General features: G+C 44.6%; 1 protein-coding gene across 1 annotated transcript in view; it reads left to right on the forward strand.

Moving 5' to 3' along the window:
* The window catches only part of CMIP (c-Maf inducing protein), a 124083-nt gene extending 105649 nt beyond the window's left edge, over positions 1 to 18434 (forward strand). Inside the window, exons 11-21 of the mRNA XM_088529057.1 lie at positions 3471 to 3536; positions 4571 to 4597; positions 5067 to 5115; positions 6524 to 6631; positions 10069 to 10185; positions 11255 to 11395; positions 12262 to 12309; positions 13064 to 13210; positions 14698 to 14803; positions 15923 to 15993; positions 18366 to 18434. Of these exons, the coding sequence (XP_088385183.1) occupies positions 3471 to 3536; positions 4571 to 4597; positions 5067 to 5115; positions 6524 to 6631; positions 10069 to 10185; positions 11255 to 11395; positions 12262 to 12309; positions 13064 to 13210; positions 14698 to 14803; positions 15923 to 15993; positions 18366 to 18419 (934 nt within the window). The 3' untranslated portion in view covers positions 18420 to 18434. The remainder of the gene's footprint in view (positions 1 to 3470; positions 3537 to 4570; positions 4598 to 5066; positions 5116 to 6523; positions 6632 to 10068; positions 10186 to 11254; positions 11396 to 12261; positions 12310 to 13063; positions 13211 to 14697; positions 14804 to 15922; positions 15994 to 18365) is intronic.
* Positions 18435 to 25993: the final 7559 nt, after the last annotated feature.

Below are 25993 nucleotides of genomic sequence, written 5' to 3' on the forward strand. Positions count from 1 at the left end.
TGTCCAATTCTGTCTGCAGTGTTGCTCTATTAAAAAGCAGCTTTTTTCTTCCTCTCACAATTTCCTTTGAAAGCCAGCCATGAAAAATTGATTGGTTCACATTATTAGTAATCACAACTTTCCACATTGCTTGAGGAGGAACTTTCGTGCTGTAAAACTTAACCTGAGATGTGAAGAGGAACGAAGCCTCGAAATGGCTCTTGGCATTTGTGAGGAAGGATTAGTAGGTGCTTTATGCCATGTGGTCTGAAACACCTTTGAATTTTTAACCAAATCTTTTGATATCGGGCTCTCTTCTGTTCAAAATACAGCTCCTGAACTTGTTTGCATTGCATCTAACAACAAAATGTATTGCATTTTGAGTAAAATCAGCTGCTTAGTAGAATTCCAAAGTATAATGTGTGTAGAAAAAGATGTTAGATTGTCCTTTCTCTGAGGACCCCAGGGTGGAGGTCCATGCAGGGCCTCTCCAGGATCCCTATCCAGCTGCACACAGCTGTCACTTGCTGGAAGAAGCTGGGCTGTGATGGGAAGAGTAACTCGAGGCTTGGGCAGAGCATCAATCCAGGCACAACATGACTGTAGAGCAGCCTGTTTTTGGGGTGCAAATGGTAACGAATGGAGCAAACAACATCCTGAGTACAGAGTTTGAGTGCAATATGATGCCACCTCCGAGTCAGAGTTCTTGTGGTCTGGGCTATGTTCTCACACCTACCAAACACACTGAAACCCAGATTGTCTGGGTCAGAGACCTCTGGCACTTCTCATGGCTGCGGCTGTTGCTCCGTCTGCCTCGCACAGAGACAGGGTAGGTAAGCAGGAGGCCTCCTAATGAATCTCTCTCTTCTGTTCCTTGTCACTGACCCGTTCGGTTCATCTGTAGGCCAGAAACAACAAATAGCCACACAGTGAGGCTTAGTTAAAAGGTCTATTAAAGAACTCAGAGAGCTCATCTTAGAGGTGTTTTGTCAGAGTTGTCCTTGACTTAATTCAGTGTATAGGGCAAGCCCCATCTCCACGTGTTTCACAGCATCCACTTCTACGTAGAGACAAGGGAAAAACAAACCCTCCTAAGAAAGCCCTGCCTCGTGCCTTGCTTTTCAGAGGCTTTCAGTGGAGCTGCTCATCCTCTCATCTCTCTTTGTTTAGTCTCTCGCAGCAGGCAAGGTTTGTTTTGCTGCTGGAAGGAACCTTGTGAATGGGAGATCACAAAGCTCTGGACCTCGAACACACGTCAGGGCTGCTCCTAATTTAGACCAGATTTTTGATAGAGCAGAGAATTAGTCTCAGTGCCTTGCAGAGTGACTGGCATAGGTGGGAGGGTTTCTTTTTTAGATTGCTGTAGCTTGACATGTGATATGCTTTGTGCCTCAAATGCTAAAGATAACGAGAGGAAAATAAACAAGTTGTATTTATCAGGGGCCGTAGCCAAGATTCCCCAATGTTGTTTTTTTGCAATTTTGAAGAGAACCAGCACCAAGATTTTTGCCTGGATTGTGCCATCTTGGTTGCCCGCTTGCCTGCCTTTAAGTTCCTGCCTCGGATCCAAGCTCTTTTATCCTTGTATAACAACTGCAGGTGATGGAAAAGGGAATTTCCCTGAACTCAACACTATTTTGTGCTTCTTGACCTGTTGGCCAGGAGGTTTCAGGAGGTGACTGGAAAGTATGTACTAGGATTAACTGGGAATGTGCTTGTTAAAAGGACAAGACTATTTGCCTGAAGTTACCTACCAAAATTATAGGTCTTTCGTTTTGTCCTTTCTTTTCATTATGCCATACATATGGCAAGGGAAAGAAAATTCTGCATGTTGAACATGGGACTTTTGCATGGAAGTGTGGAAGAACTACTAAGCTGTCCCACAGTTCTTCTGTGTTGCTTTTGTCTGTGCTTTTGTTGTTGCTTTTTAATATATCAGGTGACTCTCGGGTAGTAGAAAGTTCTTGCTGATTGGTTACTTGCATGGGGTGTTATATGTACCTTAGAGTCCCACCACTCTTGGGCAAGTGATAATTCTCTCTCCTGTTGATCTTAAAATCAAGATTTTTTACCTCCTTTTTAAATCTATATGTTTCTTTTTAAAAATATTTATGGACATACTTCGGTATATAAATTTTCTCTGTGTGTCCATGAAGTTGCCTTGGTGAACTGTTCAACATGGTGCATATTAACCTGTCTGTCTTAGTTTATGGAAACTTTTATTTTATCTGGTCCTCGTTCAAAAAGTGGATGAGGTTTTTGGAATTGCAGCCATCTTCAATTTCTCTCTGCTCGAACCTTCTCTTTGCAAAAAAAATACATTATTTTGGAAGGCTTCCTGTGCATATGTTGTCTGTGTCTAATGCTATCAGGAGACACTGTTCATTTTAGAACATTATGCTTTGTTCCTTCCTAAAGAAACATCACGCTCCTGTGCCAAGTTTGCAGTGAAGCTGCAGCCAGTAATGTAGCTTTTAAAACTCCAGTCCAAAGGATAAGAGCAGTAAGAGGGGGCCATGGACTCTTCCATGGTATCTTTTCCAGATATCCCAAAGTGTTTGACCCCATGTGAGGTTTGCTGTGTTTAATCCTGTCCATGCTCATTACTCTTCATCAGGGTGAAGGTGGCCTGGCAGGTAGTGCTGGTGTCTGGGCGTTGACTGGTGGGTTCTGTTCACAGTTTTGGTGCTGACTTGCCAAATTCCTCCCTTCCTCCCAGGCACACTGAAGGGCTCCTCATTTCATTCATCTTCTGGTGTTTGTATCCTTTGTGCAGTCTGTTATAACTGCACTTAATTGGTGGTAATTAATACATGAAATATTTGAGATCCTCTGAAAGAGGAGGGGTCACAGTGTGCTGAGAATCCTGCGTGAGAATAATGCGCTTTGGTGTGTGCAGGACTCGAGTGGCTGTGTCTTAGAAACGGGAGGAGGAAAAGGCTCATGAGTTGTGAGTGTGCACAGTAACGTGTAGGAAAGTTCTGCATAAAGTTCACCAAGAACACCCTCAGATGAATATGTAATTGCTTTATAAATCAAACTGAAGGAATGGATAAGGTCTTTGTGGGTCAAAATAGGGGAGGGAGTCTGTTTTTACAAGTGGGCTCACCTCTTATAGGAAAAAAATCCAATTAAATTCAGAGCAGAGCTGTAAATAGTGATGGTCTGGTAATTGCTGTACCAACTTAGATGAAAGTATTACCTAGTTATTAAATGTCAACAGGTTTCATAAACAGCAAATGTCTTTAAGGTGTCATAAAGAAGGCCTCTCTGGAGGTCAAGTGTTTCATTGTAAATACTGGATTTATTGTGCCTCAGTGGAGAATGTGCTGCAAATGGAAAGGGAAAATGTCACCATAGATCTTCAGAATGTCTCAATAAAACAGAGGAGCTGTTGCTGCCTGCAGTAAAAAGCTTTGACTCCTTGAACTAACTGTTGACAAACCCAATTCAGTACATGCTGTGCTGTTAACAAAATGTTCATCTTTCAGGTCAGACTACGATGACTGGAGACCAGCCCTTGCCAGCTTGCTTCAACCTATCCCGTTCCCCAAAGAGTAAGCTTGCACCATCTTAGTATTTACTGGTTGTTCTTGTTACTGTTGGTTTATGGTGAAATACCACGTCAGGTAAAGACTGATGGTTGCAGGAGCTTCGTGTTCCTCCTGTTGCTTAAGAATCTAAATTGGTTTTGGCCAATAGAGAGAAACTTGGGATTTTCTTCATCTTTCTCTTCATTTTGCGTTTTCCTGAGATGATCCTGAAGGGAAAAATGGTTGGCTAGAGACCAACAAGCGGGAAAGAGAGCAGAGTGAGAGATTTAGTGGAGGAGGAGTATGCTTTGCTGGCGTCACAGAGACTCAAATCATTTGTATTTTGCATTAAATGAAGAAGCTACCCTACGGATCAGGCAGACTCCCTCAGAAACCTATTAATGAACAGTAGTGTTTATAAAATGCAGACCTCCATGGACAAACATTACCACCTGTAATTGTACAATTTGTGAGCTTATCACATCCCCTAATGACCTGGCGTCTTGAATCAGAAAGGTCTAATCCTCTGTGCCAGGTTACCTGGACTACAACAAGAGCTTGGAAAAAGGCAACAGGGGCATCATTTACCTCAGTCAAACTTAGGTCCTGGGAGAGGTACAAACCATACCATGATGCAATGCACTTCACAGAATGACCATTAATTGCTTTACTGATGTATGATGTTAATTAGTTGTGACCGTACCTTAATTGCATTGCAATTAAAGAATTCCATTGGCTCTTGGAGGTAGCCAAAATTCTGCTTGTAATCATGTAGCCGTATTGTAAGTCTTTTATTTAACTTTCTTCTGAGCCAAAGCTCACACTGAGGTTAGTCAGTCTTGTCTAAGACAGGACTAAGGAAGAGCAACAAGATGAATTCCTTGGTTAATGGGAGATAATTTTTCCTGTTCATTTTTGGCAAGATTATGCTTTCTATGTCTTGTGAGTTGCACTTAGTTAGGAAATCCTTCTACTGTTTCAAAAGAATTGGGAAAAAGTTTGTTTATTTCCTCTCCCCTCCCCAGATTCTCATACTCTTCTTCTTCTTTAACTTTCAGGGCGCTTGCACATGAGAAATTCACAAAGTAAGTTTGTGGTACTCCTTGTTTTATTGAAGAGGGTGATTACTTAAAGTACTTGTACTAATCAGTAATAGCAATTATGCATTATTCAGTTTGTTTCTCAAATGTTCTATTTGTGAGAGGCTGTGAACATGTTCTGTTAGCAATAAAAATATGTACTTTGGTTTGTAATTTACTGTGGCAATAGGAACCCATAGACTAAAAGGAATGGGCACTGCTGGAATATCGAAACCAGGCTCTTACCACACATCTCTGAAAGCTTTCCTCCTTTAAGTAGGCAGTGTCCTTGATAATGACCTTTAGACCTCCTGCTTCCTTCCTATAGAAGCAGCCCAGTTTGTTTTGCTCTGAAGTGCATACATATATATATATACACTATTTAAAGTATAATCCAGAAGAAGTGACACTTGTTGAATTCTGCAAGCAGTAACTGCTTATTCTCTCTCTCTTTTTTTTTTTTTTTTTCTCTCAGGGAGCTGAAATATGTGATTCAGAGATTTGCAGAAGACCCTAGACAAGAAGTGAGTTTGTTTCCAGTTTTTGTAACACGTTAATTGCAGAAATTACACATACATCTGTTCAAAAGATAATTCTTTAAGTAGGTTTCAAAACATGGTGTGGTTTTGTCATTTTTTTTTATTCTTTTAGGGAATAATATCCATTCAGGACAAATTGTCTTAGTAGAAATAGTTTCTTCCCTTACTTACAAATGTGTCTTGTCTGAGATTGCTTTACTGCTTGTTTTGCAGTAAACTGCAACCAACAAGATTTTCCCATTCTGTTCATTCTCTCCTAACTTTTCGATTTTCTTATGAAAAAGAGAAGCAAAATCTGTGGATCTTACAAAATAGCAGGTTTTATTTAGCTGTGTTTCAGTTATATTGTGTGCAAATGAACGCTAATTCTCATGAATTCATGGAAAATTGATTTTGGGGGTGTCTCACTGGAATGAGTGCATGGCTGTTGTCTCCTGGTGGCTGATGGCTTCATGTATGTAAGTTATTCAATATAATCAGTGCTGACTGAGTCAGAAGGGACTTCACATCCACATTAAGTTCAGTGTCAGCATAAAGGAAAGCAGGTTACCCTGAACGGTGGGTAAGGACACTCACTGCCTTGTCGTCATTGCCCACAATTCCTGATTTTCGTTGTTACGTCTCTGTGAGCCATTCACCCTTGTCAGCTGAACTAAGAGTTCCTGTCTTAGAATAAAACTAGGATTTGATGTATCATGTGTCGCATACCCAAATGCAAGAGCATAAACATTACGTCTCATACGCGTAAAAAAATGAAACAGAACATCCGTGAATCTTAAAAAAAAAAAAAAAAAAAAAAAAAGACATCGCTTTTGTAGTATGCAACTAGATATAGAAATCCCTACAGTGAGCAAAATTTAGACTAATGATGGTACACATAATTGTGTGCACAAATTCTTTTGTGCCACTTCTACCTCGTCTGTCCCTGTTGAATTTTCCTTATTGGTTTCCTTAACCCTGGTGCTTGTCAACTTTTATTAGAGCAGGAATAAGAATAACTTGGCCTGATTAGAATGAGTGAGCCATCATATGCTACATTAGTATTCAGATCACATCAAAAGTACAGACACATATGCTGGGATGACGAGGGAAAGTGGAGGAAGCTCAGGAATTTCAGTCTTTTTTTATGTTGTTATAATTTTCAAGGGAAGTGAGCTCTTCTAGATTAGAGCCACTCTGTTTGATTTACGTAAAAGGAATGAAAAAGCATATAGCAATGGTATATCCTTGCCTACAGTAAAAAACTGATTGTGTGAGCGATGACATACCTACAGCTCCGGAAGCTGCAACATTAAACCTCAGTTTTGAGGAGTTCTGCTGTTGGGTCTCTGTGTGGGACATGCTAGTGGCTGTTGGCAGGAGCCTTCAGTCTGTTCACGTTGCTTTTTCTCAGGTCCACTCGTGTTTGCTGAGCGTGAGGGCTGGCAAAGACGGCTGGTTCCAGCTCTACAGCCCCGGAGGAGTGGCGTGCGATGACGATGGGGAGCTCTTTGCCAGTATGGTACGTGTCTGCAAGAATGTGAGTTTAGGAACTTCTTTGCAGTAAGTCCTAATCTATGGCTAGTGATACTTGCTTTTCACAAAAAATGAAACAAAAAAGCAGGAGTTTACCAGAAAATCCAAACTGTTATCTAATCAAATCCATTGAACTTGCTTGCAGTGACAGTTTGATTAACCTGTTAACTCTCTCTTCTCAAACCTTGGCTTGTTGTTTTTATCAGTAATGTAATGCAGCAAACTGGGTGCATGTGTTTCTTATGTAAACATAAAACACCCTTATAGAATAATAAATGCACCATATTCTTCATGTCTATCCCCACAGATTTCATTTATAGGCTACCATGGAAATTGAAAACAATAACAGAGCTGTTACTGTTGACAATGGGGTTTACTCTGAAGTGACTTTCATTGGGATCTCACTTCATGCATTTTCATTATTTGATGTTTATAGAGCTTGTATAACTGTCTATACTCTTAGTTTTGCATTGATAAGATATCAGTGAACTAGGTCAGGTACAAAGACAGTTTGATGCAAGGTTGGTTTGTTTTTGCTGATTCAAGCAGAATGTATTTTTAGAAAAATTCTCTAGAACTAAAACATTTCTCTTGACAGCTTTTGTGGTCCAAGATATTTATAGGCATCGGGAGATGCTGTGCATGAGAAAGCACATTGCTAACATACATTAATATGCAGTACTCCGTGCCATTTGCAAGGATGTCAATAAATACTTAAAGAGCTGCTAATGACTAACCATAAAGTTTGAAAAACATCCTGTTCTAAGATGGGCCTTACATTAGTCTTAGTATTTTCCATTGCTCAAGAAAATTTCCAAAGAAGCTGGATGATAACAAATGTATGAAGTGAAATCCTTTTTAGCTTGAAGCTCACTTTATTTTATTTTATTTTATTTTATTTTATTTTATTTTATTTTATTTTATTTTATTTTATTTTATTTTATTTTATTTTTATTTTATTTATTTTTCATAAGGCCATCTGATAGAACTTAAGAAACAAAGATTTTGTGTTCCTATAAAGGCCTTGCTGGTGATGAAGCAAGAGCACATGAAGTGCACAGAACTCACTTCACCAGGGAATAGTTTTGATATTTTTAGCTATTTTGAACATAGTCCAGGCAATACTTTAGACCAAGCAGACCAGTGAGTGCGTTTACAGTTTTCTTGTAGAATAGCAGTGATGTGGTTTTCACATAATGGAGCCTGGCTCATGGAAAACTAAAAATTCTCACATGTGGCTCTGCTAGCAAGGTAGTCAATCAGTGGCCTGAAATAAAACTTTGAGCTAGGAACCAGAAATCTAGTTAATCTCTAGTGCTTGTAATTCGGAAAGGCCATTGACATCCTTTTTATTCGTGAGAAGAAACTGTGTTATATTTAACTCGTATGAGCAGCTTTGCATTTCTGCCGCAGATACTGCAGAGTGATATCACTGCGTGCGTTCTGGAGACATGAGAGTGTCTGCAGAGCATTGCTGTGAACTCAAAGGAGTCCTGCTAAAGAGATGTTCTGAGCATGCCTTTGCTTTTGGTGAAAGCTGAGCAAAACAGAGAGCGAGATAATGCCCCAAGAGCACCAGAGCACATGAAGTCATCCCTGACATGGGGCTCAGGACACCTTTGCCTGGATCGATGGATTTTCTTAAATTTCTGGTCGAATTATTGCTGTTCAGTTTGAGCAGGTGATTTTGTCCCTGCCTTAACCAAGGCCGTTGTTCAGTTAGCAAAATGCCAGCACTGCCGATTTTTACGCAGACATGCAACACATGCAAGCAAGTTTTGCAGCTGGCATTTCCCGGTGAAACCCAATTACAGATGTGAAAGCGGCCTCTCCTGTGGTTCTCCTGGAACAGGGTTCATCCTGTCACCAGGAGTTGGGACCATTGCATGGCTACTCAGGGGATTCCTTGGGAGGCTCCATGAAGCCTCCGTGCTGTCAGCTGAACTCCTTTGTGGAGGAAAACAACCTGATCCCTCAGGCCACCCTAGGCACGACCTGTCTCAGAAAGTCACCTCCAGACAACAGGAAAACTATTGATGGCAGCCATAAAAGTGATGGAGGTTTCCTTTTCTTTAGTTTTCACAGAGCCACAGAATGGTTGAGGTTGGAAAGGACCTCTAGAGATCATCTAGTCCAAACAAGAAACGTAAAACAGCAGTACTTTGGAGTGGGCCTACATGCTTTGTTTCCTTTCTGAGATAAACTGATTGAATTCCATAAATTGATGGAATGAGAGAGTTGAATCAAGAAAAATACACTGAAAAGCAGTGGGAGGAGAACAAGAGGGAATAAACAGGGAGGTGAAGGCACAACGGTGGGGCCCTGCTCGCTGGGAAAACCATGTTTGGACAGACCCTGAGGACAGACATCTGCATGGTATTGACAGAAATGGCCTGGCTACAAAGTAGGGACAGCAACAGCTCTCAAATACTGCAGATGCCCGAAGAAAGGACCATGTTTTTCTTCTGATTGCATAACTCAAAATAATTCTACCTCCTTTCAATAGTATTTCACAAAATTACTGAAGAAGTTTTGGAGAAATGTGAAACAAATTAAGGGCATTTCTTTGTAACCTCTAAGACTTCAATAATCTATGAGATTCTGATAGTTTTATCACTCCTAACATGCGTTTTTAACCTCCCTTTACCCTCGGTCCTACTTCTCCTTTTTACCCTCAGGCCTACTTCCACTCTTTCTCTGTAGATATTAAGGGGAATATATGGGAAGATGACTTTACAGTTTGACTTTATGTGCTTTCTACATTATCACTGTCAAGCCACAAAAACAGAAGTAGCAACTTCATTAGCCTAAAACAGAACTTACCATTCTTTAAAGGCAAATTGGACAGAGAGGTTGACATTTCCACTTATATGTGGAAAGCCATGGAATTCATTTGCCTTAATTCAGCTTCCATCATATGTTGGAAATAATTCCTCCTAAAATGCCAGCTCCTAGGATTAATAGACCCACTTTCATATTTTGTAGATCCTCCTTGTATAGGCATGTATACAACTGACTTTAACAATTCATTAAATGTATTTTCCTAGAGTTTTGACATCGTTATAGACTCACCAACAGATGCACCATCTATTTCAATAGCCAATACCTGAATAATTACAGAAGTGCATTAACCCACCACAGCGGACACCTACAGGGACATTTCTTCCCAAATAAAGATAGATTAGGCAAACCTCTCTGGAGACAAGAGGGTTTAAACTTATTAAAGTAGTTGTTAAAAACTTCTAAGTGAAGGGATCATTCATCAATTACTCCCTGTGTTCACATGACACAGCCCAGTGATCATACAAACCTCCCACTTTTTTGTTGCAAAGTGCCTCTATTTGCCTCTAACACTGTCCCTTCCAAACACGTGTATTTCCTAAGCTTATATCTTTTAATCTTCTCTCTCTCTTTCTCAAATAGGTTCATATTTTAATGGGATCCTGCTATAAAACGAAGAAGTTCCTGCTTTCACTGGCTGAAAATAAGCTAGGACCCTGCATGCTGCTGGCTCTGAGGGGTAACCAGACCATGGTAGAGGTAAGGTGTAAGCACGAGCAATCATGTAGATTTATGGGCCATACTAAAAGCTTTTTACTGCCCTTCTTGCAATTAAGTGTAATAGAACTAGGAAGTTCAGCTTGGTGTCAGATCAAGCAATTGAAGATGGAGGTTATTTTCCTCTTGATTAAGTGGACTGGAATATTTTTGCTCTAGAGATAAGAGTTTTAAAACATAAGAAAGGTGAGTGCAGGTCTTTTTGGAGACAGACATTTTTTGCTATGGGTCAGTTGGAGACACTATGATGTTAAGTAACTGTTCACTGAGAAAGCAAAGAACTGCAAAATCAGCAGTACATAAGAAGTGCATTTATTTTAAAGAGGGTTTATTTAATCAATATGCATTTTTAGAGCTTGGGGATAGGTTATCTTTCTTGGATTATCAGTTTATGCATATTATTCTGGGTGCCTAAGAAGTAGGAAGAGTTGCAACATTTCATTAATTTATTTCTCTGCATGATGGTTTAATCTAGTAAATAAAACAGGGTGTGCTACAGAATGTAATGTGGCTTGATTTTTTTTTTCATTTAAAAGCAATAAAAATTAAGGAGAGAATAAAGTTGTAATCATGTCATCCCACCCTACCTCATCACATGGATATCCTTAGCGTGCATTCCGCATGCACAGAAAATCCAGGAACCACTTGGCTCCAATGCTCATGTGCAGGATCCGGAATGTGCCAATCTGCCTGGCGTGCCGGGAAACGCCGGGGCGATTGTGTCCCCTCTGAAGAGGGCTCTGATGTGAAACCATCAGCCGGGGCTGGTACAGAGTGATTGAACCTCTCAGTCAAGAGGAATGAGCACTAATGGAAGACAGGACAGGCAGGCTGGCTTTCCAAGAGCAGAGTTTGTTCTTTACCAATAAAAAATGAGTTTCTTGTGCTGGAGGTTCAATCAAAGTTGCTAAAATCCTCTCATCCAGCCTGCATAATGCATGCTCTAAAATGTTAATTAATATACAATAGAATGCCCAGGGTGACTAAATTTTAGGAAGAAACTGAGCACAAGCACTGTAATGACTGCTGTTCCTTATCATTCTGCTGCTAGATATTATGTTTGATGCTGGAATACAACATCATTGATAATAACGACACCCAGCTCCAGATCATCTCTACCCTGGAGAGCACGGACGTGGGGAAGCGAATGTACGAGCAGCTGTGCGACAGGCAGAGGGAGTTAAAAGAGCTGGTAGGTTGCTCTGCACTGCCCACAAACAGGGGTACAAAGGCAGGCAGGCAGGGTGTGAAATTCCCACTTAGCAGCAGCAGGAGAGCACTATTTAGGGGATCTTCCTATGCATATATCTGCCGTGTGCTGTCGATGGAGGTGTCTGATCCCATAAGTGTTCCTGAATGATATTCCATAGCCTGTTTAGAATCTGTGTAGAAGAATAAAGGTGTAATCTTACTGTCTTAAGGTCTTAAAAGTTGGCTTGCCAGATCCTGCCACCTTTCGACATAGGAGCAGCAAACGGTTCTAGCACTGGCCAGCATTTCCTAGTACTCTGATTTCCACAGCATGTCACTGAGAGGCTCTTTAGGTCAGAGCAAAGGTCTATGAGAAATTGAATTTTCCTCATTTTTAAAGGCAGGATCTACAGTTACAAAATCTGCTGTGTTAGTATCATTCTTTTACATAGGCAAATATACCCATGGTCTTTCTCTTCCTTCTATCACTACTTCCCTCCCCCACAAAAAGAATGTGCTTTTTTGAAGTCAAACAAATGATTTTGAACTGCACAGTCCAGCATTTTATGGCCATTTCTTTAATGTGAAAGGAACCAAATCCTGGCAGCCTGAAGCAGGCAAAATGCTGACCCGTGGCACCAAGACCACTAACTACTCTTAGCAGAGGTCCCCTGGGTAACAGCAGGCCTTTATTTAGCACACGCAGAAAAGCCTCTCCGTGCAGAAAAAGTAGGGAAGAGGTGGAAGGTCTGGGAGGGAGCTGTGTAACCAGGGCAGGGTTTGCTCTGGTGAGGAGCTTGCCCTACATCAGTTGGTCAGAAAGAGAGCACAGCGACCTGTGTAACCAAAATGTGTTCTCTCTTACAGCAACGAAAAGGTGGTCCCACAAGGCTAACACTGCCATCCAAGTCAACAGTAAGTTAATTATGTAAATAGAAAAAAAGCTTTGTCTTTTCAGGTTCAAACACTGGATTTCTGATAGCGTGTAGCAGAGTAGTTGGGGTCAGTCAAGAGGGGAGCTGTTCATTTGCTCTGTCACCAAGCCTGGAGTTTACACGTGTGATGGGGCATTTCTGCTCGTAGGTCTGTGCAGCAGTTTCCATTGCCAGTACAAGCATCAGGCTGTCAGATTTATACTGGTGTTTGGATTTGGAATTGGTGGTAGAATTCAGTGGTAGATTTGGAAACTGGATTTTCCTTTTTAAAAAGAGCAGGTTCCAGAATGTCCAGTTCTGTATTCTACACACTGAAATCTGAAAGGCTCTATTGTCAGTACAGTTAAGATCAGCATAAACCCAGACTGACTTCCCTGCAGAAAGAGCTGGGCCGGAGCACAGTTGGATCTAGAATTTGTAGTGAAAGGCACATTACATTAAAAGGCCCCTCTCCCCCGTGTGTTCTGACAGCGGATCCTCACAGGGATACACCCGCAAAGAGAATTTTTGTGCTGCTGTCCGGGTACGTTTTTCCAGGGTGTGTGGAGCGATGCTGCCACAGGAGCCCTGCTGCTTGCCAGGCAAACAGGAACTTCTCCGTGCGGTTCCCCATCCCTGTAAACAAGCGGGGTGGTTGTGCAAGCCCTGCTGGTAGCAGCATCAGGAACGCGCCGGCGGTGACTGCAGGCTGAGCTGGCGGGTATCTCGCTCATCCATCTGCTCTTTGCTTTCAGGACGCAGACCTGGCCCGCTTGCTCAGCTCCGGATCCTTTGGAAATTTGGAAAATCTCAGCCTGGCCTTTACCAATGTAACCAGTGCTTGTGCTGAGCACCTCATTAAACTGCCTTCGCTCAAGCAGCTGAACCTGTGGTCAACTCAGGTAAGGGCTGTGCAGACTGAAACTCAGAGCAGGAGCAAACGCTGACTAATTCTGAGATTTTGCATTGCGTCAGCGCAAGAAGAGTGTGTGAAGAGACTTGCTTAGAATGAGTTTGTCTCCCTACTATTTTTACATGGTCTTTCTGTGCTCCAGCTGACCTTGGAGACTGATCTTCCCCCCCAGCTTCACCCTGTTTTGTAAAAGGTTGCTGTTGTCCGGGGTCGAATGTTCCAGTTACGCGTTGTTGGTGCTGTGCATTTTGCAGTGCTGTGCAGTGGTCATCTGAGAGGTGCTTGTGCTCATTTAGGACAAAAAATAATGCCATGCAGCTTATCTAGGCAAGCAGAACACGTGCAGTCGTTGCAATCTGTATAGTGAATTGCCCTGAATGCTGATTAATTAGAACATATGTTTAAAAAAAAGCCAAATAATGAATAAATACAAGGCAACTACAGTAACAATGTAGTTATTTTGTAAGCAAAAAGGGGGCAACTTACCTGAACAAATTATTCAGCAGTTAATTGAAAAAGCTTTGGAGGTTTTTCTTCTCCTATGGTTTCCCTGTTTGTTTTGGTCTCCATGACTCTCCACTGAGTAGGTTTTCCCCATGTACTGTTAGCACTTATTTGTAGCACTCCCTGAAAATATGGTTGTTCCTAGCACAGCCACAAAAAGCAACACCTTTTTCACTGAAATGTCATGTAAATATTTTGCCATGTTATTACGTCACGTTATATTTTCATAACTACTTTTAAATCATGGAAATTTCTCCCTTTTGTGTGAGGAGTGTGAAACAATATGATTGCCTGCTTGTTTTAATCCCGTCTTGCATACCCTCTAGATTTGTCCCGACAATGTAACTTTTTTGTGCTTGAAAACACTGATGCCTCTTGCTCCAAGTGAGTTGGATACCACTGGACAAGCAGCCTGCTCTTGGGGTTAATTTTTTAAAGAAATTTGTGATTCCATTTTATTTTCTGATATCCTAGTTTCCATTAATAAAGAATTTAGAAACAACAGAAATGCAGCGGGTCAATGGAACAATTACCAATCAATAGTATATTGTTCTGGCTAATTAATACCACTTGCAATGAAGGTTTTTTTGTGATGTGGTTGGGAACTGGCTGAGACTTCCATAACCATGTTGTATAGGCTGGGTAGGAGCTCTCTCACACTAAATCCACACTTCAAAGGCACCACGTGTGATTAAACGATGCCCCGTGGTTATGGCACTGGGTTGCAAATCAGGAGACCTGTTTTCAGACCCAGGATCTGCCACACAGTTATTTAGACCCCTGCACAAGTTGCTAAATCTTCCTGTCCCCCAGGGATAACACAAGTTGCTTTCTCCCCTGTCGTTTGATATCGTAATAAATGCTGTGAGTGGCTCCGAAGGCTCCTCCGCAGGCCTCGCTGTGAGTGTCCCCTGTTTGCACTGTCCGTGCACCGCGTGCGCTGGGTGAAACCGGCTCTTCTCGCTCCCACAGTTCGGAGACGCGGGGTTGCGGCTCCTGTCCGAGCACCTCACGATGCTGCAAGTGCTCAACTTGTGCGAGACTCCCGTCACCGACGCCGGGCTGCTGGCACTGAGCTGTAAGTGACCAAAATACCCTGCAGAGGAAATTCATGTGGGTCCAGAGGAATTCATGTGGGTTCAAACGGAAGATTGATTTCTTGGCTGCCACAGAACTGCTTCCGCAGTGATCTAGGGCAGGCCACGGCCGTGCTCGGGTTGATCTTCCCTCCTCTCTGCCCGCTCAAGTGGCCGTTCAGCTGCAGCACTGTGCTCTGAACCTACCTCCTTCGTGCAGGGCTTGCGGCCCCAGGCCTTGCTGTGGCCCTTGCCTCTCGCTTCCCCGATGTCATTTGTCTTGGTCTCACATCGATGTCATTTGTCTCGGTCTCACATCGTGCCCTGTTGCCCGGGGACTTCCCAGCTCCTTTCAGACTCAGCCCTGTGGGCGACTTCCCTGCAGAGGGGCCTGTTCTTGTGGTGGAGGAGGGGAAGATTGCAGAGCCGTGCGGTAATTTATTAGTGAGTTTTGCAACCGCGCGCAGCAGGTTTCATATTCTCCCTGGTGTAGTGTGGAGGTGGAGCTTTGTTTTTATTTGGGTTAATACAGGGTCAAATAGGGCAAGGCAAGCGGGGCCGGCGTGGGCCGTGTAGGAGCGCTGCGGATTCCCTGGCGTGCCGGAACGAGCCCCTGTCCTGCGTCCCGCGGCGCGGCGCGAACGTCACACGCTGCTTCAGAGGGTTCCTTTAATAGGCTTGAGCTTACGCAGACGTGCCAGACAGGCCAGGACTTACGGCTCGTGTTAGGAAACTGTCCTGCTTACAGGAGCCCAAAATGGAAGTGGGGGTTAGGGAGAGGGGGCTGCTGGACCCGCACGGCCCCTGCTGCAGCAAACGGCCCCGGGGCTGCCCGGCTCGCTGGGATGTGCCGGGAACCCGGGACGAGGAGCCCGAGCTCCTTTGAAGTCAGTGGACTTCAGCATATGCTTCATGGCCCTTCCCAAATAGGGACTTTTTTTCCTGGATGAGGGCCCAAGCAGCTGTTTATCCATTTGTAGTTCTGCATTTTACACTATGCAGCTTTTTCCTGACCGCGCTGCATATGGTCATGTCTTGTTTATGCTTTGGCCTACTGCGAGCCTGATATTTTAAGTAAATATTGCCTGATCATAAATACGTATCTCTGTGTTTTCTTTTAGCCATGAAGAGCCTGTGTAGTTTGAATATGAACAGCACTAAACTTTCAGCGGACACCTACGAAGATCTCAAGGTATTTCTGGTTCTAAGTCAAGTCTACTAAGGAAGGGAAGTAGCTGGTCCAGGATCTGCAGGGGTTTCCACTGCGCCTAGAGTTGGCTTGGACCTCTCTAGGTTCCTTCTGTGGCCCTCACTGGAAGGGTCAGATTTAGTTGCTTGGAAGAGCCTTTAATTGAGCAGCAGGGCAGCAATGGCTGGTTTGGGAATTCCAAGTAAAGATCATGCATTCATGAGGGTCTCACAGAACATCTATAATAAAAGGAAATAGGTTCAAATGTAGGGAAGGAGCGAGGTTACCTTAATGAGTGGGATTCACTGGGAAATGAAAACACCATTTTTAGATGGCTAGCTCTGACAGACTCATGAAGTGTTTAAGCAAATTAATGAAAATGAATGAGATGGGAACATTAACTTAAGTTCTTTTTGACCACTACTATCATCAGTGAGGGTTTCATAGATTAAAGTGTGTCAGTTGTTTCTGTTTATGATACACAAACGAGGTAGTGCCTAGTTCACACTTCTGGAGACATGTCCTGAGGCATTAATGGCACTAAAGGTAAAGTGAATGCAGACTATTACTGCATTTTGGATCAGAAAATTAAAGGCACTGAGGTCGGTGTACATTTGCCTTGATGCCTTTTGGAGCAGAACTCCACTTTGAACAGAAACACCTGCACAAAGGCCTGATTCTCTCTTACATGTGAGATATCTGGTGTTACTGTTTGTGCTGTGAATTTACAACCGCTTCAGTATGAGGGTGTAGCTGTGGCAGGGAACGGTCCCGGGTGGTTTCAGACAAAGTCCCTCTCAGCTGCACGGGCTCTCGTGGCTTCATGCAGACTTCTCCTTCGCTCTGGGGTTGCCTGAGTCACGTGTCTCACATCTCTTACCTTGTAAAAGCAAGTGCTCAAAGTGAAACTCCGCGTTATGTCGTCTTCTGTGTTGAAACCTTAGATTGCGCCAGGTTTACTCAAAAAGGTCACAACCTTGGGTTGTGTTTCAAGCTTGAGGCAAGTCCTGAAACTGCTCTTTCAAAACCCACTGCGAATGTATATCTTCAGTTTTTGCTCTGGAGCCAGGGCTCCCCAGGGAGTGCCTTGCAATGTTGCTAAGCAGGGATTTTTCAGAATCAGCTTCTCAAAACTTGTGTCACAATTGTACATGGGCAGAAAAAGTCCTTGGAATTAACAGCTGCCTTGCAGCTGGGTTTCATACAGTGGAGCTCGTCTCAGGCCCCAGGCGCTTGCAGACGGTCCAGGTCAGCTCTGACATCCCCTCGGCCGGGTCGGATGGGATCCTCCGCTCCCGCTCCTGCTTCCGAGCCCCTTGGCCACCAGCTTCAGTCTGAGGCTCGTGTTTTCCTACCTGGTTCCCTGTGCTCTCCTATTGCACTAAGAGCCGTTACCACCCGCACAAGGAAGTGCCTTGCCAGGGCGAACAGCGAAACTTGCGAGCAGCGAAGTCCTGACGATTGCCCTGAATTGGAGCCGGGAAGGCCGTTGTGTGTCGCGTCTGCTCCTCACGCCCCTTTCAACCAGGTTAATCTTGGCGGCCGTTGCAGCAGAGCTGTGTGTGTGCAGGGAGGTGCGTTCAAAGGGAGGGCGAGAGGTTTTTTCCCCTGGTGCAGGTGGTTGTGGGTCTGCCGAGAGCAGCTCCGTCCTGGCGGGCGGTTCTGCTGCGGGTTTTGGCTCCTTCCCCCTCGGTGTGCGAGCGCGGGGGGCCGAGGCGGCGGGGACGCTTCCCGCGCGCTGCAGCCCCACCGAACACGCTTGCACACAGACACCCACGTGTGTACCCGGCAGGCTGAACCAGACAATAAACAAACACCCACTTCTGAAGTCATTATTGCCTAACTGAAGAATTATTTGCTGGCAATGTCTGTAGGATTATGACTAGCTCTTATCAAAATATGCGTGCACATAAATCAAGCAGTGAGGTAATAGTGGCTCCTAGAAACTTCCAGCTCCTCAGTTGCGCCCAGCCCAATGGAACGCGTGCGTTTGGTTTGGGAGGTTCGCTCGGACCGTCGCCGTCTGAGGGTGACGAGCAGCAGCGCAGGGAGCCCTGGCCGCTCCGGCCTCGCGGGAAGGTTCAGGAGCAGAACGTGCCATGGGGACGAAACCACCCGGAGATCTAAAGTTACCAACACGCTCTGCAGTGTCTTAGTGAACGGGGGGAAGAATGAAGCAATGACACAGTGCGGAGGCTGGAAACAGCTTTGTGTGGCTGACACTGAATCCGAGTCCGCTGCTTTACAGCTGGAGGCTGACAAACAAGCTCTGCTACATGTCTGTGTAAAATCGAAAGTTTGGTACAGATTTGGTGGGAACTTTGTTCTGAGTTGTGAAAACGTGTGACTAATCCTGACCTTTTCCTTCTGCACAGGCTAAACTCCCCAACCTGAAAGAAGTGGATGTTCGCTACACTGAAGCATGGTGAACTCTCCCTGTCTCTGTTTCTCTCTTTTGCTTCTGGACAAGAAGAAAAAGATTTTTAAAACAAACCAGAAAAAAAAATCCCCTTTGCTAATACGTGTAGAGCCGTGAGTCCAGGGCCGTGGTGATAGGAGCCGTGGTGTGAGGTAGAGGAGTTGTGTGTGTGTCGGGGTGGGGGGACCGAGCGGGCCTGGACCTTGCCCGATTCTTTCAGCTTTGTAATTTCAGAATGAACATAATTTAAATTGGGAAAAAAAAGGACTTTGTAGCAGCAAGAGGATTATAAAGAGGAAAACAACCACCATTTGTGGATTTTATTTGCCTTTGTGTTTTATGCCGTGCGGAGAAAAAAATTCTATTCATTCATCATTATTTACCTGGGTTTCCATGGCTGGGGACCCATCCAGTAAGAAGTCCTCTTTGACCAGCTTTGCTCCAGTAAAGCAAACTTAGAAATATCAAGAGAAAAAAAAAAACAAGATTTTTCACCTCCCCGCCATGTCCTTGCAGTTGTTATACAAAGTAATTTTGTTGTACATAAGATTTACATAATGCACCTATTTAAGAAAATGGTTCACAAATAACAGGTCTGGGACCTGTCTTTTATTTATGAATTGTTAATTCTTTTACCCTTTTTTGCGTATAGTACTGTATAAACTAGTTTGCTGTCCTGTTGTTATTATTATTTTTTTTAAAGGAAATGTCCTTGAAGAATTGCCTTTTAGTAATGCATACTGTATTATAACCCCTCTCTGTCACAACGCTCATTGCATTGTCTTTTTAATTTCAAAATGCCTCAAACATTATCAAATAGGAAGGAAAATGTCTCCCAAGGGTATGGATACTGGGGGAGGGGTGCAGGAATTAATATAAGTCGAATTTCCTTCCAAAGTCTGAAAACTTTCTATAGTCTTTTAAACCATGTTAGCTTTAAACATGGGGATAGGGAAAATGCATTGTTTTATTTTGCCAATGGGATATTCACAAAACTTCAGATTTTGCAAGTCACTTCTCTGTTTACGTCCAATATTTCAAAACGAGGAAACAAGCCCTCCCCCATTTTGTGCATGAGCTTTTTCTCTTCTTTCTCCCCTCTTCCTGCCCTCCCTTTCCCCTGCCTGTCCCTGTGCTCCCTGTTCCGCCTGTTCCTCTGGGACAGCCGCGTCGTGGCCGACCCCATCGCTCTGACCTGTTTGTAAATGTGACTGCCACATTCTCCAGATTTTCTTCCACAACTGCTTAGATGATGATTTTTTTTAAATTGTGGTTTCTTTTATAACTATGCTGTTGACTTTTTTTTTCATAATGAGCCTTCATTGTACAGAGCTGCTTATTTAAAAAAAACAAAAGGCAAAAGATTTTTTTCTGTTTAACACCTTTATTTTATTCTTCAGCACCTCAAGGTTTCACATACAGCCAATGTAATTTTTTATATATAAATATATATATATTTAATCTTACTCAATGGGAGCCAAGCTTTTTTTTTTTTTTTTTTTTAAACTGTTGCTGTGTAGAAAACCCCTACCCGAATCGTGGGTATTTTTTGTTTTTTCTTTTGTAAGGAAATTAAACAAAACTGAGTCTTAACTCACATAATGTGCCAGGTTCTTTTTCCCATTGGAATCCCAAACTGCAGGAGGATGCAGTATGGGAACACTGAAAAAAATGGAAAAAAAAAAAAAGAGTAAAATTATGCCAACATTTTCCTTAGCACTGTTGCTTTTACCAATGGTTTACTACTACTGTTCTGTAGCTGTGTACAAAGAGATGTGAAATAATTTCAGGCAAAAATAAACTGTAAGTGACTATCTTTTAGCTGCGTGCGTGGTGCTTCCTTGGAAGGAGACGCTGGGGGTCCTGGTGCCGCAGGGACCTCGCGGGAGGCCCCAGCCCCACGGGCACCGGGAGCCAGCGGGATGATGATGATGATGAAGAGGAGGAGGAGGAGAGCCGAGTCCCGCCTGGTTTGATTCCGGGGACGTTGTGGGGGACCTGCTGGTTCCTCAGTGCTCCTCACGTGTCCGCACTGCACGGGAGCCGGAGCAGGTAAGCAGTGGGAATTGGCTTGGAACGGTCCTTGATGCAGCATCAGGAGGGAGCAGGGCAGCCCCTTGGCCCTGGCTGGGGCAGGGCAGAGCCGCCAGGAGGGAGCACGTGGCCGTGTCACCCGCGGCTGCCCCAGCTGGCCCCAGGCCACGCAGGTGCCAGGGGGTTTCACAAGGTCCCTCCGCTGCCCTGGCGCCCTCGGGCTGCCCCGGGAGCAGGAGGCTGCCGTGCCGGGGAGGCCGGAGGCTGAGGCCGTCCTGGCAGGGCAGCCGGGTGCTCCCTGGCCGATGGGTGCACAGCACGTGTGGGAGCAGGGCCTGGATCCTGGCTAGAAACCTCTTGCAATGAGTATATTAAATAATCATGACGCTCATGAAGGGGCCTAGCGTGTGTGCAAACTCTGCCATGAGTCAGTGTGCTGAGTGATACAGCGAGAGCTGCAGCTGCTTCCTTCCTTCTCTGGCATTTTCCATCCTCTGGTGGCTGGGATCACGGGCTCTGTACTGACCTCATGCCTCAATTACCAGGATTTCTAACCCAGAAAAAAGCTCCTTGAAACTTTCCTTACATCCAGAAGTAATAAGACCATAGTACTGTAATCATCTGCATGTTAAAGGCAATTCTGACCTCTCTGAGCATTTGTAAAACCAACCAGGTGTACTCATTAGAACCTATCAGTCAACTATATTGCTGTCTTGAAGTTTTAATGATTTTTGCCAACTAAACATAGTACATGCCTCAAAATACTTGTTTTAAGTGGACGTTAACATCCATTTTTTCTATTCTCTTTTCTGTTGATTGGTGAATATTTTAAGTCAATATTTGAGATGAGCTACTTTTATTGGTAATAGATCTCAGAATATCCTTTTACCTGGCAATACTAAATATACAGGATTTTTTCCTGCTAATGTGATAGCTGACTTTTTTTTTTTTGAGGTGATTTCACTTTTATGTTTTGAACCTACTAGATGGAACAAATCCTGTAATGTATTTGTACTTTTAAAATAGGCATTATCAGATTATAAACATATGTACACAAATCTCAGAGTGACCCACTGATCATGAAAGAACCCTGTCAACATAGCAGTGCCAATGTAAATATAAGTCCTTTCTCTACGAATATCTACAAAGATTAAAACAAAGTCAGAATATAACCAGAATAAACCAAATATAATTTATAGCTCATTTTCAGCTCATCATTGGTTGGTGGAGCAGGCTAAATAACTAGTTTGCTGCACAGATCGAGCAGCTGATCCAGGAGCTGTTTTTTCATCGAACCCTGTTCCAGCTAAAGTATAGTATCAGAGCAATATTCCTAATTTTAACGGGGTAAGTTTTGAAGCTGAAATGTTCACAGCATTAAACGAGATACTTGATCTCGCCCCAGGAAAGGGATGTCTTGGCTGGGGTTTGTGGTTCTGCTCGTGCTCCGAGCAGGGGCTCTGCAGAGCTGCAGCACGCGGAGCGGAGCGCGAAGGCAGGGCCTGCGGGGCAGCTCCGGAGCAGATGTCCCAGCCCCTGGTGCTGCCAACGCTCTGAGAGGGCACGAGCAGCACTGGGGCCGGGGAAGCCCCGTGTCTTGTAGATGTTGTGTTCTGAGTGTGCAGAATTGCTGATTTTTATAAGGTGCTTTGGTATCTGCTGGCTGTAGAGGGACCAGAAAGCAGGTCTGTCTTCTCTATCGATGCCTGCAAAGGCCAGGGAAAGCTGGTAGCTCTGAGGCTATATATATGTGTGTATATATATATATATATATATATGTATATATATATGTTAGAATCTAGGCAATGAGATGTATGCAAGAGTGTTCATGCAAGCATCTTTTTCTTAAAGCAGAAGCACAGCTCACTTACTCGACAGGGTCCGGGTACGCACACATGTTCCTCCCCTCTCCACATGATGCACCATCCTCCTTCCAAGGGATGTGCCTTCCTCAAGGTCCCTTTTCCTGAAAGGAAAAGGGAAGCAGCTGTGTATGAACAGTGAGCAGGGCAGAGCTAGGATAAGTGCTGCTGTAACAGAAAAAAGAAAAAGCAAAAATTTATAAAAAAATCCCCCCCAAAAGTAAATATAAAGATCCCAGTCAAAGGTAAGGCTGAAGTGGAACTCACAGTGGCTCGGATACAGAAGCTGAGTGTAAGGGGGCTAAGCAGGACACTGGAGCTCAGCTGCAACACTACTGCTGTGTTTTTAGCTCTATGAAATGCTTGTTTAACATCATAGTGAAGGAGATAACATTTACTATATTCTCCTGTGGAGCAGCATGACCCAGACTTTGCAAGCAGCCCTGTCCGTGCTAAACGCCTCTCCATGGGGAAGTAAAAGGGGCTCCGGGTTATCCCACCCGGAGCAGGGGCCGGCCAAGCACCAGGCCTGGGCACAGGGACACCCTTGCAGGGGTGGGTGGGGGGGATCCCTGGGCCGGGTCCCGCGGGCGGCGTCGAGGCCGGGACAGCAGCAGGGGAGGCGTGAGGAGGGTTCGGAGGCGCCGGGGTCCCCGTGCCGTGTGGCCCCGAGCGCGCGCCCCGCACTGCGGTTCGGCGCTGCTGCCCGAGCGTCCCCGCCTCTGACCGCGTTCTGTCAAGAAAGAAAAAAAGAAAAGAAAAAAAGTCGCACTTGAGGCTAACGCTGCTCTCCACAGCGAAGCTGATGACATCAATGTTGCTATGGTGACAAAATCTTCACTTAGGTATCCTGAGTGCCGTTAGCCGTCCGGCTACCAAGGAAACCCGCCTGAGTGACACCGGGAGCCTCGCTGCAGCCCCGGCCTCGGGCCCTGGGGACCTTCCTCCTTCCCCTCCTCCTGCACGGCTCTGCACGGGCTCCTGCAGGCACCTTGTGTCCCCCGTGGGAGTGACCCAGCAAAAGGTGCCGTTCTGTTCTTCACGGGTGCTCTTGTGCCAGCAGCTCCCTCCCTTTGCAAGGACAAGAAGGGATAACTGTGCTCAGCTCCAGCGGCTGGTCCCGCCTCGGCACTGCGGCAGCGGTGCCCGTCATTCGTGTCCCCTCCGTGTTGGTTTTCATGAGCCAGGAAGCCTTCGCAGAGGCTCAGGCAACGCCGCCTATCAATGAAGTCACCGGCAGTTCTGGCACGGGGTTGCCCGGCTCCAGGGTGGGCAGGTGGGTGACGGGGACGTTCCTGCATCCCAATCGGCCTTGATCTGCCGAACCGACCCCCTGGTGCAGCCCCTGGGACGCAGAGGGGGCTCTGGGTGCACTTACACCTCTGTCTGTTCCTGTGTCTGGTTCTTGGAGTGTAGTTTAAGGCAGGCCAAAGTGCTCATTAGAGAGACTGGGGCTTTTTTCTTTTTCTATTTTTTTTTTTTTTAGGATATTGGCTCTAGGTTTAGCCGCTGCAGAGATTTACCTTGACAAACACTGCTGCTGCATCAGTTCAAGTGTGGCAGGAGACAGCCCTGTGTGACCCCAGCGGAGAGCCTCTCTTTGCCTGTCTGGACAGCAGGCTGTCGCCTTGCTTTTATTTTAGAAGACGGAGTGTTGGATCTTGATCAAGCTGTTGTTGTTTCAGGGGAAAAAAAAAAAAAAAAAAAAAAGACCTGATGTGTCTAAAAGAGAACCATCTGCTGAGGCGAGAAGCTGCTGGCTTGCAGGATTCAGGGGCTGTAATTAATCAGTCATATCGCAGATGAGAACACAAATGAGCTGGACCTGTTGTTCAGAAGGAAAGTAAAAAGGAGGGAGAAGCAGGATACGCCAGGGCAGCCATGGCCACCACGTGGAGCCAGGAGGCCTCCGGGAAGGTAAATCGGATCAAGGACTTGCTGCTTAGTTTTCAGGACAATGAGCACTGAAGAATGAGCATCACTTCAAACCACTTTTGCTTTGGGATTAGGGAAAAGCCGCAGTTTACTCCAAGGCAGAACTAGAGTTTCAGAGTCACCAGAATCCTAAAACATATTTAAAAACATCCAGGTAGCTACATAACAGTTTTTGTGAAATGATTTGGTGTTATAGAGCTGTGGCACAAACAAAGGGGACTAATTAGTGGCAAATATCTGAGGAAACTGAAGGGATTTTTGGCCTGAATTTTCTAAACTAATTATCAATTTATTGTACCTTTTCAAAATAGTTAGGAATTTTTCACAGTATAAATTCTGTATAAATTCGCCACTGTATAAATTCTGGTCACAAGAGATGAGTGTAGTGAAGGGGAAGTGACTCATGGCAGTCTGTTGTTGAAATTAATGAGATATTTATCTGGAAATGTTCCTGTTGGTGTCTTTTCTTTGTAGTCCGACTCAGGACAATAGTATGGAAATCATCTCTGAGCAGACTGGTGACCTCATTGTGATAGCTGCAGAAAGTGGAGAATCAGCAGGGATAAGCACAGGAATAGCTGAGTTATGGATTTTAAGGCCAGAAAACACCGATCTGAATATTCAGGCTGACTTGCTGCAGAACACAGCCCAGGTTTGCCCACTAATTCCTGTGTTAATTCCATAAGGACTATTTACCAGGGAGGAGAAGAGGCTTGCAAGTAAAAAAGGAAAGGCAAACTACAACAGCACTGAAACCGTTTGGGTTTGTTTTATCACCCTGGAAGTTGGAGATGGAACGTTTCTTTGCACACTGCCATATTCATTGCAGATATTGAAGTGCTAGCTGCAGGCTTCCCTGGCAAACCGTACTGTTTCAAAGGCAAAATTGCCACAGCAATCCCTTTTACATCATGTCTTCTCCTTTCTGTAAGGAAGGGGTTTCACATAAATATGTGTGTGACAAAGCTCACTCCCCTGTCTGTCTGGAGTTACCCCGCCTGTCATCTTCCCAGAGAGAAATAGCAGTGAATATACGAGAAGAAATTTTGTTCCCCGCAAAGCTTCAAAGCATTGGCCTGCCAGCCAGAGTATTGATCAAGAGGAAACGTTGGTGTTCCAGCAGCTTCCCAAAAAGGCTCAGAGGCTGCTCCTCTCCCGTGCGTCACCAGAGCTGTTTTTATCCGCAGATTTTCCAGCGTGTTTAACATAAAGCCGGGTCGTCCAGGAGGGACCCTGGCAGAATCTCCCTTCTGCGTGACTCATGCTCACACATCATGGGAATATGGGATCGCTTCAGCATATTGCACTTTTCAACTCTGATTCATGCCACCCCGGAGAGTAAATAAGGCAACTGCTCACACATCCCGGCCGTGACGAGTTACCTTCCCACTGAAGAGGTGTCAGGGCAAGCGACACTGTCAGTTAATAGTGTCACCTATAGCTTAGCCAACCTTCTCCTAACTAGGGCAAAATGCTGCTCTGCATCTATGCCGGGAATTTTAGTGCTGCCCAGGATAGCTGCAGCCCTGCATGACGTTGCAGGAGGTCTGAGCTAAACCAAAAGAGGCGGGGCTGATTTGGGGGGAAAAACCTGGGGAAATTTATTCGGTAGGGGATTCTCACTTTTCAGGCTATCTTGGCAGATTGCTTTGGAAGGGTGACTCAAAAAGCAAAGAGCCTGGCTTGTCTGGATGCTTCTCGAAAGCAGAGTAACCTAGATCACTGCTGCAGGAAGTGTTATATATGTACCAAT

This window comes from Tinamus guttatus, unplaced genomic scaffold, assembly GCF_059628265.1.
Source record: "Tinamus guttatus ecotype Peru unplaced genomic scaffold, ASM5962826v1 Tinamus_guttatus_pri_ptg000323l, whole genome shotgun sequence".
Classification (NCBI taxonomy): domain Eukaryota; kingdom Metazoa; phylum Chordata; class Aves; order Tinamiformes; family Tinamidae; genus Tinamus; species Tinamus guttatus.